At 49.9% G+C, this 13,851-nt stretch overlaps 1 protein-coding gene across 9 annotated transcripts in view; it reads right to left on the reverse strand.

The window, feature by feature from the left end:
- Cit (citron rho-interacting serine/threonine kinase) overlaps window positions 1-13,851 on the reverse strand; it is a 166,053-nt gene that overhangs the window by 88,317 nt on the left and 63,885 nt on the right. For 8 of the 9 annotated variants that reach the window (XM_060382541.1, XM_060382543.1, XM_060382539.1 and 5 more), the window contains one exon: window positions 12,141-12,324. In XM_060382541.1, coding sequence (XP_060238524.1) covers window positions 12,141-12,324 — 184 coding nt within the window. Of the gene's footprint in view, window positions 1-12,140; window positions 12,325-13,119; window positions 13,529-13,851 lie in introns of those variants that run through there. The other variant, XM_060382545.1, reaches the window with a different exon arrangement.

The following is a 13,851-nucleotide window of genomic DNA, read 5'->3' on the forward strand; positions in this document are numbered from 1 at the left end:
CAGTAAAGCCAGATACAGCTCAGACAATTTAATTCATAGTACCAGAAGCACACTCCAATAGAAAAAAAAAAACTTAAAAAAAAATTTTTTTTAAGTATATGTCTATGAGTGTTTTGCCTGAGACTTTATGTGCACCAGGACATGCAAAGCCTGAAGAGCCCAGAAGGGAGCGTAAGACCTCCTAGAACTGGACTTAGAAGCGGTTGCAGTGCCATGTGGGTGCTGGGAACCAAACCTGGTCCCTCTGCAAGAGCAGCAAGGCCTCTTCACCATGGGGACATCTCTCCAGCCCCAAAGTATGCTGCAGATGCACTTACCCCCACAAACATTAGGTCAAAGCACTGCAGATCCACATGCTCACACAAACATTTCAAAACATTGTCTCAAACCACCGTCACTAACCATCTTCCAAAGTAGCAGTGAATGGTGACTGGTGGTGCTTTTCCTGGAATTGACCATAACATAAAACATCAGCTTGAGAGGTCTCATCCAAGCTCACCCCAGAGCAACCAAAGCACCAACTCACACCGCTTTGGTTTTCCAACATCAAGTCTCTAGTCTAAGGTCTTCCCAAAATGCAGGCATGACATTATTTAAAGAAGAAAACAAAGTATTCCACAATAGGGTACTTTCATCAGAATTCTGAGGTCTTAGAATGTGCCTGTGGCCCAGAAATGAAGAAAAGAAGCGACGAAATCAGACATACATGCAAGAAAACACTCAGAGTAAAAATAGATGAACTAATATAATTTTTAAAAAATGTTTAATCCTTCCCTACAGCCCAGTGGCTCTTCCCTAGGATATATGCGGTGATATTTAGAACATTCTCTAATCTTAATGATGGGAGCCGGGGTAGGAGCAGGGTAAGGATAGGGATGAGGAGGTGTTGAGAGTGGAGGTGCTTTTAGCATTCAGTGTGAAGAAGCCAGAGACACTGCTCAACAAGCTATACTTACGGGGGAACCTACGGGAGTTATCCAGCCCAAAATGTCACCAATGCCAAGCTGAGAAACCCTAGTGTGGAGACTACAAGGTAAAGCCTCCATTTCTCACCTTGGGAACCAGCCAGGAGGGAAAACAAACACCAGCCCTGACATGAGTAGAAGCGCCACTTGAGGAAACATGTCCTCTGTGCAGGCACTTCACGGACCACCTCACCAGATCTCTGCAATCCTGTGGGACAGGCATTATCCTCAGGGCACGGGGATGGGGGTAGGCTCGAGGGTGGTAATTAAGAGCTGATCTTAAAGCCTCTACATTCACTTACCCTACCTGAGTGCCGACAGTTAAAAGTAGAGGGGTCTACAATCGATGGTTGTGAGTTCGTATCTCAACTCGACTACTTGGCTGGACAGCACTGGACAAGCAAGGCAGTGCTGAGGGTGTTCAGAGCATCAAGGTCATGGAGGGAAGAGAGAGGAGGGCCATGCAGGATACGGTGACCTCTAGCCATCAGTGGCTGCATGCGTTTGCTAAGCCTGAGCTCAAGACAGTCTAGGAACCCAAAAGCATCCACAAGCTGTGTCGGCCCACAGCCACCCCCAGACACACACAGAAGCGACTCTCCCCCCACTGCTCCATGGCTGGGGGGAAGGGGACAATTAAATTGGGAAACAGGATAGCTGTCAGAAGCCTAGGCCAGTTCATACTCTGAACTGGATTAGACCCAGTACAATGAAGATGCTAATATAAGAGCGTGCAGCCTGCCCACATGCTGCTGGCCTACTCCTGCCCCACCCCTCCGCCCTACCCCTGCTTCCACATCTTGCATGCACAGCCAGTTGCCCCCATGGAGGGGAGCCGCTCCTCTGAGCAGCGGCTGCACGGAGCCACCCACCCACCCACATACGCAGCAATGCTGTCTCCTCCAGCGCCAAGCCAAGTTTGGGTTTTCCTTTTTTTCCCCAGCTTCTATTTTCTAGAAAAATTTACTCTGAAATCAACATCTCTTCCTAATATATACATCTGCCTTATAATTAGAGAGGCCCAATGAACACTGAAAGAGAGGACAGAGCAAGGCAAAGAGAGAGAGTGAGGTTTTCTGGCCCCTCCACAGCATGGAGAACATGTTTGCTTAACATACTACATTCGACCCAAAAACTGTTTTAACGTGGCATCTCCACATTTAAGAAAGATGATAAAAATGTACTTTTCCCAATGACGTGCCTATAAATAACCCATATAACTAAGAAAAACCCGTGAACACTATTAGCACAGTACTTGTCTCTCAATAGGACCCAGTGTGTACTTCCATCCCACCAACCAGAGCGTCGGGCAGGTCATCTCTAAGCCCTAGGCCTAGAATCTTGTGCAAGTATCAAGCCATCCATCTGCTTCCTTAGGAAGCCCTACCCCTGCCTGAAAAATCTGTCGCCTGATCACAGACCACAGGTCACGCAGGCTTCAGAGCCAGCCAAGTGTAGAGACATAGAAATTAGCTCAGTCGAGGGCCTCACCTTAATTGTGGCCAACGGTACTAAAAATATATGTAACCGCAAGCTGTACCGTGGTACAAGAGAATTTAAAAACCATCAGCATTCTGTTTCCAAAAATATGCTGGCTTTTAAGATTGTACATTCTGAAATTTATGAACTAACTTTCTAAGCCCATTTTAAAATACACAGTGGTGCCCGTCGCAGGCTCTTGGAAATGCGAAAAATGCCACTCTCCTGGGGAGCTTCAGACTCTGCCTGGCTTTGGGGTGCAGCACACGTGTACACCCAGATAAGCAACCACACACACTCCACCACCGCCACCACTGCCACCAATGGGTTCCAGATGAATGGAAACATTTGCTCTAGGATGATTAATAGGTAGCAAAAAAATCATTTATCAAAACCCTCACTATTCATAAAAACATAGCCCGGCATGTGATTTTTCTTTTAAATACCATTCCTGGCTCCAAGTGAGTGCCTCGATGTGCTGATTTTGTTGACATGCTCCCGCCCCTTCTCTGAATGAATACAACCACCTAATTATTCCTCCCTGACGCCAACCCCCATCCCCTCTCCTACCTGCCCTCCAACCACGGTCAGAGAGCTCCTTCATAAAATGAGATCTGCCTTGTTCCCACTCAGATCCTACCATGCCTTCCTACTCAGTGTAATCCCACGCAAGTCCAGGCTCTCTGACCTCAACCACGCTGCCCACTGCTCTGACAGGCTCTCTGCTGGCTGGCCACTCAGCGCAGTGTGGGCCTGGCTTCCAAGTCGGCCTCTTCCCCTCTACCAGGAACAACTTTCCCACTTGCCATCAAGAACCAGTTGTCTGCCATTCTGACAGATCGTACTCATGTAGGCAGGGCTTTTGGCCTCCTCGTGACCACTGTTGAATCCTCAGGGCCTAGAAAGTACTTGGCACATAGTAGGATAGCAAGAATTTGCTAAGGAATGATCAATGAATGAATGTTCACCAGGACATGAGCCCTGTGAAGGGAGAGCCTCTAGAGCAGGGCTTGGTACCTCACAGGAGCTCAGCGTGGGCTTGGAGATCAGCCTGCAGGTGATCAGGTGTCAGGTGACCCCACCTTCTCCAGCATGTTCCTGGTGCTCAGCTCAGGGAAGCCTTACTGAGAAGTCTAAATTGACCACCACCCCTCCCTTGGGCTGATTTCCAAAGAGCCCCAGCCACCATCTGAATCTGTCTCTTGTGTGTGGTAGCTTTCTGAGGACAGGGACAGCATCTGTCCTGTTCACATTTATGCCCACGAAACCATGAATCCATTAATGCAGTGAGTGAATGAATGAATAAACGAATGACATGCAGGCATCAGGCAGGTACAGTATACAGATCATCATGGACAAAGGAATCCAAAATGAGAATTTCTGTACAGGGTCAAGGCTGTACTGAGAGCTTTCCAGCCCCAGCATCAGAGAAGACACACTTGGCCCTGGGGCACCAGCCTTGCTAAAACATACACTCACCCCTCTCGGGAACACTCAGGTGCCCAAGGGTGGGAGCAAACAGGTGGCATCTTGGTTGGGGACAGGGCACAAGGCTCAGCCCACTGTAACTGGATCTTGACAGAAAGAATAGTGTTTTATGAGAAATGTGGGCTTAACTGATGCATCACAGACTCTGTTAAGAGTAAAAAATTGGATGTAGATATTAGGGCATCCATCCGTCAGGCACCCCACATGGACCTGAATTCTCTCAATGGGCAAAAACCAGCAAAATGTTTTTATAAAGTGGAAGCATGGAGGAAAGGAGAGCCAAAAGCACCCGGGCTCCTGTCCGCACACCTCGGTAACAATGGCCACTTAAAATGAACGCCTGCTCTGCTCCAGCACGAACATTAAGACTGCCATCCGTCCCTGCGGGAAACCTTCCAGACAGACACTATTACCACCACCACCACCACCACCACCCCGCCCCAAAAAGAGACAGGAGCAAACCAGCTCTGAAAGAAGTTAAATGCCTCATTCACAAACCTGTCAAGAGGTGGGCCCCAGAAATGAGTACCTGCCTTTCTCATTCTCAAGCCTGGACTTTTCACAGGGCTGCTACAGTTTTGTGAGCTCTAAAGCTAAAGAGGTGAGCTGTGCAAACCTCAGAGCAGACCCAGGCTTGGTCATCTCCGGCTTTATTATCTAAGTGTGATGGATGCGGCTGAGCTATGTGACAGTACTTACTAAATACTCAGAATCAGACTGTGTGGGTGACCCCTCCAGAAAGCTGCTCCTTTACTTTGCCTGTTTAGACAGCTCACATGAGCAGAAGCCATGACTGTCAGAGGTCACGTACAGAGGTCTGGAAGTAACCAGACATGGGCTTTAGATCTGTCCCAGCCCTCTAAGGAACTTCGCGAAGTCTGGGCGTCTACCCAGTGAACCATGGCAAGGTTGGGGGATAATGCATGGAAAGTTACAATAGTTCTGGGCACATGGGACGCACTCAGCGGACACTGCATAATCTGGACAGAAGAATCCAGTACAACCCAGACCACTTTAGCCCAATTCAATTTGACAAAAGTCTGACCTGCCAGGGGCAAAGTCCTGTTTGTGGCAAAAGGAAGACACAGACAGCCCTGTCCTCGGTGAGCCCTTGGCGGTTTGGCCAGATCTAGGGGACAAGAAGAAGGTAGGACTGGGAACACAGGCTAGGGTCTTGGCACACTAAGCCTGAATGTCAAGATCAGGAGAGGCCATTAATTCTGTGCACACCCAAGATGCTGCTGAAGGTCCCCACAGGAGAATTACGTCATCCAGCCTTGGCTTCGGAGGAATTCCACTCTGTGGAGAATGGATTACAGCCAGAAAAACCAGAGGCAGAGGGCTCATTTGGAGTCTACTGCACCAGTCTGAGCAAATGACCACTGGGGTGATGGTGAGGACAGAGCAATGGGCACAGCTGCAAGTGTCATCAGAGGAGCAACTTAGAGGCCCTGCCAATGATGGCAGAGGCAAGAGGCTGAAGAGGGTTTAAGGTGACACCATTTTCTTGCCTAGAAGGGTTGGAGAAATGGCAGTTTCTTACCTGAAGAAGAGGAGGGGCAGGAGGAAGCAGTAGGTAAAGAATGAAGGGATAGCTCATGCGACAGCAGTGGCAGTGTCTATGTTTCAAGGGCCTACACAAAGTAACTGCGGGACGGAGAGGAGAGATGGGAGGAAACCGAGGGCCCAGGACCCAGAGAACAAAGCAGAAAGCTCTCCAGGTATGGGCTGACTAACAGAGTCCAGTGGCTTGCTTTGTTGGCTGGGGTAGCTTCTGAGACGGTCCTTGTACTGAGGGGTGGGGAGAAAAAAAGGGGGAGGGGACACTAAGCACATGTGATTCTTTCAGGAGGTTCATCAGACAGGCCAGGAGCAAAAGGCAAAGAAGGCAGAGAGAACCGAGAGGAATTTGCTCAGGCAAAGGAAAAGCAGCCAACCTGACGCCAAGCTTGGGAACACGAAGTATGTTTAGCCAATGACTACCCTCTTAAGGGACCCAAGACAACCAAGCAAACTAGCCTGTGGGGACCACCGAAGCACACATGTGACAGACCTTCTAGAGCCTGCTCTTCAGAGTTGGGCTAGGACTGCTGCGATCTGAGTTCCTGAGGGTGTCCTTAAGGCAAAGGAGAAGGTGGGAGGATGGTCCTGCCAAGACTGAGAGGCAGGCGCGTGCTCAGTGTGAGCAGAGATCAGGGTGAGACAGCCCAGAGAGCAAGGTGTGCTTGACCAGAGAGACAGAAATCGAATGAGTGATAGGAGGAGAGAAAACCAAGGCAATACCCAGAGGTGAGCAACCGCTTAAGATCCGGTTAACGGCAGGAGATGAGCCAGCACCTGAGGACAGTTAGCATTAAGCCATTTGGATAGAGTGAATGAGTGCCTTTAGGAACTATGGTAAGAAGCTGTTGTTGTTGATGTGTTGACTATTTTTTAAAAAAACAAAACAAAATCACAGATGAGAGTCCTTGCAATTGGGAGGTGGGTAGCAAGCACAGAGCCAAGGAGCTTATGGCTAGATGCAGAAGGAAACAATTCCCCACCACCACCTCCACTTTTCTTGCGTTCTTTCTTTCCTTCCTTCCTTTTCTTTTCTTTCTTTTTTTTTCTTTCTTTCTTTCTTTTTCTCTCTCTCTGTGTATCTGTCTCTCCCTTTTTCCCTGTGCCTCTGCCTCTGTCTTTCTGTATCTCTCTGCCTCTCTTTCTTTCTCTCTCTCTCTCTGTTGATTGCTTTCTGCGCGCATGCCACAGCATGTACATGGAAGGTGGATGGCAACCATGAGTGTTGGTTGGTCCTTCTACCTTGTTTGGGTCTTCAGCTTGCCATTGAGCAGGCACGGTTATCCACCCAGAGAGCCTACAGAGACCTCACCTCAGCTTCCCATCTCCCCACAGGAGCACCTCGGCTGCAGAAGCACAATTATACATGTACACTAACTACCGTGCCTACCTTCTCGTGCGTTCCAGGGAAAACAGCTTTGAAAAGACTTCCCCACTACTCCTAAGCAGCTCAATAAACGTAGGACAAATGGGAGACTCTCTCTCCCTTCCTCTCCCCTCCCCTCACAGGAGGCTAGATGGGAGGCCTTGGAAATGCAAAAGGAAAGTCTGAAGAAACCCAGTCACGGAGTCAGCATCTGCAGCCACGAAGTGATCTGGCTGGAACAGTGGTGCACACCTCCAATCCCAGCACAGCATTACAGAGAAGGAAGAGGGGGAGAGGATGCACACGGCCCCATGAGATATTTATTTTGCAGCTTATGAATAATCAGCCTGAAGACAGGATGAAGGCCAAGGTCAGTGTCATTTCCTGTCCTCAAGGAACTAAACTCTAGCAAGTAAGAATGTGAGTGGTTACAAATGCATGTGTGCAGACACACAGACACACACACACATGCACAGCAGGTATAGGGTCTCTAAATGAGAAGAAACCTAAGACCTAGGTAGCCCACCTGCTCAACAAACTCATAAAGGCCAAAACCCAAAGCAACCTTTGACCTGCATGTCATCGCTCTTCACACCTGCCCCAGCTTCATGGATCTTCATTCCCCCAAACGGCGTCTACTTCTGACAAGCATGTGAACCTGGGCATCCTACAAGCGTTTCCTAGCTTCTCCCATGTGTAGCGTCCAAATGGCACAGCAGAGTTGCACAGTGGTCAAGAGACGCTGAACCTCCACAACCACCTGGACTTGAAGACCTTGGGCAAGCTCCACTCTCCATGCCCCAGTTTTTCTCACATGTAAAGTGGGAGAAAGGTGACCATTGCTTCCTCTTAGGCTAGTGCTTTAGGTGAGTAGATCAGCGTCTGAGGGTGGATCACCCTGTAAGAACAGGCCACAGTAAACCTCAGGCCCTCTCCTCATTCTTCTCTACTGACCCAAATACACCATCTTTTACAGAGATGACCCCTAACCCTAACCATCCATCAGTTCATGGCTAAGCTCAGTTCCAGCATACATATTCACTGAGGGCCCACCACGGCTTCCTGAGTCCAGGACCATGAGGACCAATGAGACCCAGCCTGCCCTGCAGACCCCAGCCTGCATGGGGCCATGGACAGGCATTCCAAGAAAGATTGTCACTGTTCATTTAGCAAGAAAGCATGAGTTGGCTTCACTCCTTAAGTAGTTTAAGGAGAGAAGGTTCTCTCGAGACCCTGTCTCCTTTGCTCACCCTGCTAGTCCACAGCTAATACTCAGTTCTATGAACTGTTTCAACAAAACTGCTTTGATGCAGTCAACTTGAGGGGATGTGCCCGTCTGGGACTTCATCTTGTCCTTCTCATCTACTTCTCCACAGAGAACACCTCTTCTCAACAGAATGTTAACTCTTGTAGTTGGCCAAAACATTTAAGCATTTCCAGGAGAAAGACTCCCAAGGCCTGGAGAGCTGAGAATGGGTCTGGCCAGACTTGGAACTCGATAGTTACTGCTGAGTCCCATAGACTCATGGCACATACGGAATTGTTGTACATAAATACAGGTACAGGTTGGTGTGTTAGAAATAGCAAGAGACAGAACTAAGGTCTTTTCATGTACTGGGTATTAGAGAAAACACTGTTTCCCTCCATCCTCCTGGAAGCCCTTTAGAAAGGCATCCTGGTTACCAGGTTACCATTGAGGAAATTACCATGCAAAGAACTCCCAATCCTGAAAGCAGGAGGCACTGAAAACTTGCCATCTGATCCTCCACCGTGCCTGAAGGGATGGCTTGACCCCTGTATCTCCAGATCCACTCAAAGAAAAGTGCCCAGGGGGCAAAAGGAAGAGAGTGCCCCTTCCTAAGGCAGCTCACCCACACCACTCAGCTCACAAATTCAGCCTCATCAGGATGGCATCACCTTGAAGAAACATCCTGACTTGAGCAGAGATAATGAGGCAGTCCATGAAGAAGAAGGAAGGATGTTAAAAAACTCACCCTGTGCTGACAATGGACAGAAGTGCTGGGATCCATGGTATCTTTAAACCCTCTGCTCACTAATTTCTGTTTCTATCCTATTATTGCAAAGTTCAAACAAATGGGGGTGCCAGGCATTCAAAAAGAATGGGAATTGGGTCTGGGTTCCTGTTGAGCAAAAAAGGAAAAGGGTTGGGCTGAGCTAAAGCTCAGTGGACGCTGTGGTAGAGTGCTCACTTAGCACAGACAAGGCCCTTGGTTCAATGCCCAGCATCACTTAGGGGTGGGAGGGACATGAAAAGAGCCACTGGTTCGGATGCTCTCCGAAGCTAACTTCACCAAAGACAGGCAGGCAAGCAATTCTGGTTCTCACCAAGCTCCCCTGTTCTCAACTTGGGCAGCAAGAAACTCCCCCTACACCTCATTCGTGGACACACTGAGACGGGCGTCTTGCTAAATCTAAAATTAAGAACGTGCTCAATGGCTGCCTTAAAAATAGGCTGGGGTCCCCCTGCAAAAAGGGAAAGACCCTAAGATGTGAGGAGCAACCAGAACAGGACAACATGAATCGTTCTGGAGGCCAGAGTCTCGGTGGGAAGTCGGCTCTCATTCAGCCCCACCTCCAAACGTCTCCATTAGTTCACTGGTAACAAATCTGGGGTCAGTTTCCCTGGCACAGAGCAGCAGCTGCAGTTTCCTCGGTGGGTTGAAGAGCAAGTAACAGTGGCAAAGATAAGAACCTGTGACGCTGAGGACAAGAAGTGGGAGAAGGGAAACCCAGGAAGAAAGCCGAGGTCACTGGTGGGCACAGGCGGCACCGAGAGGATGCCACCCCCTGCAGTGAGTCCTGTGACTGTCCATCTACGAAACCGCAGGAGCTGCTGGGCAGTGTCATCTGAGTCTCTTTTATTGGCTTCCCAAGTAATTATGACACAACCTGGCCGGGGTCACCTACAACCAACAGGTGGACAGGACTTCTGGAATGCTGCTGTAGGTTTCACCCACCGAGCTATCCCTGGCAAAGAAGCCAGGTCCAGCAGTAGTACCACAGACAGAGCCGGGAGACAGAAGAAAAGCTGCTGATTCTAGCCCGGAATTGCCATGGAAAAAGCATCAAGTTCCCCAAAGATAAGACACTGCCTGTTACATCTTCCAGATAAGAAATGTACTGCTTTGTTATATGGAATTTTATTTTCATGAGGATCTCATTAAACGTTCTGTTGGGGCATAAACGGAAGCTCGGTTGATGCATTAGAGACAGATTTTTAGATAGCCAAAGGTGAAATGAAAAACCTTCAAATTCAGAAAGCAACACAATACATTCCAGGGGAAAGGCTCATGAGTAAATTCAGTCAACAAATATTTATTCGGTGCCTGGGCCCTAACGTTGAGATGTCCCTGTGACAGACCTCCCTTTACTCAGCTCTCTGAGAAGCAGAAAGAGGCAATTAGAGTCCCCCTGAACAACAAGCAGTTAATCGCACTCTGCTTCAGAGTAACTGTGGTGCGGGGCTCCCTCACAGCAAACCCCCCCCACCCCCCACTCCCATGCTCCCGAAACCTCACTCCCCCAAGGCCTCTCAGGTTTTTCGGATCACTGATCAACACCCTCAGACAGCTTTCTCAACATGTCTAGCCCAGACCAGAACTGTTAAGCAGACCAACAACTCCCCACACATGTCCTCCCAGGCCAGATCTGTGACCTTCAGTGTGCTGACTGTGTCAAGGTTGCACTGCCCACTAACCATGCAGCCTTCACCACTGGGACTCCACTCCTGCCTGGGTCCTTGATGCCAACGTCAAACCTCCTAGCCCTGCTTGGACCACCGCAAATCTGACTAATGGCACATTCAACAGCTAGTTAGATTTTTGCCTCTCCTGCCATCCTCCGGGCTGTTTTGGGTGGTAGAGTGGATCAGCAAGAAAGGCACACCTAATAATGCCACCATCTACCTGGATTTTTAAACGAAGACTGCAGGCAAGGTAATAAAGAAAGCCCGCCCTGGCACCACTCACTGCAAAAGCCCCTGTCAAAAAACAAGAACAGCCCATACTCTCCCAGCTTCTATCAGATGCTCAATTCCCTGTAAAAATCCAGTATCTTTTCAAGAACCTCAAGTGTACCTGTGGGGAGACACTGTCCAGGAACTAATACAATATCCCACCTAATCAATACCTAAGCTACAAACACAACACATGGGGAATGTATGTACCAGTGAAAATTTTTTAAAAATTTAAAATGTGTTCCTCTCCTAAGTGGGCAGCAACTAGTTACCCAACATTGCCCCCAAGAGCCTCGATGTGAGAGAGCCAAGGAATCTGGAGAACGACACAGCTGGTCTGAGACCTTCCTAGGGGAACTCGCTTCCCTGAAAACAGAATGTCATCCAGCTCCCACATCCCAAATTCTAGGAGTCCAGAGAATAGAAGCCTCCAAGCGAGCCCTGACTGCCACATCTTCTAAATGCTTCCTATAAGACTAGAGAATGATTCCCAGCTCGAGAGGTTTACAAAAATATTTCTATTTCTAATTCTAGTCACCTGGTTTGTTTAAGGCTTTTTTTTTTTTTTTTCTCTTCTGCCCTCCTGTGAAACCCAGGTTCTGTGAATCAGTGGCCGCTGCACCACACTCCCTCCTGGGGGTCACAGGAAGGAATGGGGCTTCCTCTGGCCACCAGTGCTCTCTCCCTACTCAGAACGGCTCGGCTGGCAGACCCCTGATCTTGCAGCATGCTTGGCCAGGAGCCCAGCATCATCTCTCTGCTAGAGCTCTGTTTCAGCCACTTGAAGCTCGCTTACACCCATCGGGAAACCTTTAGCCTTGTGAGATACTGTGTTTAGGATCCTTGCAGTACAGCCAGGGTACCAGCCACCCACCCCCTTGAGATGGATGCACAGACAGACGGACAGCACAGCTTAACTCGTTCACGGTTCCCCTTTGACCAGGGATCTGCACTGCTAGAAACCTCCCACTCTCTCCTCCCTCTTAAATGAGACCAAAGATGGAAAAAACTAACCCAAAGTACCCAGTTGACCGTTAGGATGCCACAGACAGAAACAGGTACCTAGCATGCCATGCAGAACAGAACCTTAACAGTCTAGCCCAGTAAGCCCCAAACAGGTAGACTGCTTTCCAAAGGCAGGCAGCTCAGGGGCTTCCCTCCGCCTCCGCCGCACACCCCACACCACCTCCACCTCCACCTCCACCACCACCACCACCACCACCACCACCACCACCACCACCACCACCTTTGACTCTGTGTGCCAGGCATCCATGCAAGTCCCCCGGAAAGTCACATTGTCACTTACTCAGATCTACCAAGATGCCCTAGTGCCTTGCTGTATGAGAAGCCCACAAACGGCAGTTCTTCGCCTGAGAAACCCGAGGGGCTCAGCTGGCACGGAGAGGATGAAACCCACGAATTCTTCTCTGGTTCATCAAAATTGGAGGTGTCATCGTCAGACTTGAGGGTGGGAACGAAGGGGGGAGGAGCTGGTTAAAAGAAAAACAAGAAAGGGGGGAGAGAAAAATTCAGACGGATTCCACACTGTTGCGGAGAAGGAAAAAAAAAGCGCCTCACTCCTTCAGCGTTGGAGACAGCACTGCAGCGCCTGCTTTCAACCCGGCTCCTGGCGCAGGCAGACCCAGCCTCGGCTCCTACAGCAACAAGAGATTAACCCCTTCACTGCCAACATGGCCACCAACCCGCAGACAGCTTGCCGCCCTGGGCAGGGGCTAAAGTGAAAGATGAACTCAAACAGGTCACTTGGTTCCAACAGAAGCGCCTGGGCAGCTTACCCAAGCAGGCAGCTCCTACCTGATCATTTCCAGAAGGCTCCCACCCCACGTCAGCTGGCTAATGTCAGGATGCCAGATGACTTAAGCCCACTGAGCCCCTCTTCCAGACAGGTCTAAATGATTAATAGTGAGTGATATTCGTTGCTGTCAGATGGGAGATACGTGTGTCTCATGACTTAGCCAGAACGAGAGGAGAGAACAGGCCAGGGGCTTGGGAGGCTGTGGAACTGCCGTTGGGTTACCACTGCAGTCTGGTTCATTCATAGCCAGCTGAGTCTACTAGGAGATCTTATTAACCACTTTTTTTTTTAAGTTCATCATCTCTCCTCCCCAGCACAATCCTGCCCATCGAATCCGCCGCAGTTCAAACAGCATAACCAAAAACAGCCAAATAAAGTTGCAGTGATTTACAGCACCCAGCGCCGAATGGGGGGTGGGGGTGGGGGGACATAGGGACCCATGGAGGCACATCTGCAGCAAGGCTCCTACCTCCTTATGGCATGACTCCCGGCTTGGGGAGGGGGGGGTCACATCGTCTCTGCTGCCTGCAGACCTACTAGGCTCTCTCACTCAGGAGTGTGAGCAGCTGTCCATCAGTCACCAGGATGCTGCCCATCTTCGGGGGCTCCCGGGGGCATTTCCAGCCAGAAGTGTTACCATGGTTGCAGGCTAGGGCGTCCGCAGTGGACCAGGCAGGGGGAAGTTGGCAAGCCGGCATCACATCCCCCGCAGTGCAGGCTGCATGCTCCCCGCTCCTTAGTGCACGCTCTGGCTGTAACCCCACCTGGCCGCCTGCGTGGCAGGGGCCAATGCTGATCTGAGTGACAGAGCAGCATGAGTCACTGCCCGCCAGGGCTCGCTAGAGCTCCCCCTAGGACAGTTGTCACAGCCCTTCACGGTCCAGACTTCTTTTTTTAACCTCTTATTTTCCGGACAGTGTTCCCTGCTGGGAAAATGAGTAGCAAGCATGTCTTCAGCCTACAGACTAAAAAGAATCTGGCTGTTTCCTAAGCTTCCCCAAGGACAATAGCCAAAGCGGGGCAGGGAAGTAACCCGGGTGAGGGAGGGATGCGGAGGAGAGAGAGGGGCGGGAGCTTCTGGGCGGATGCTTCTGGGAGATGCAAAAGAACAGTCTCAGAGCTTCAAGTGCACCGAGGTGAGGTGGGGAAGAGAAGATAAAAAATGTAAAATGTGCACTAGCAGAAAATTATCTAACACCTC

The sequence above is a fragment of the Meriones unguiculatus genome, chromosome 4 (genome assembly GCF_030254825.1).
Source record: "Meriones unguiculatus strain TT.TT164.6M chromosome 4, Bangor_MerUng_6.1, whole genome shotgun sequence".
In the NCBI taxonomy this organism is placed as follows: domain Eukaryota; kingdom Metazoa; phylum Chordata; class Mammalia; order Rodentia; family Muridae; genus Meriones; species Meriones unguiculatus.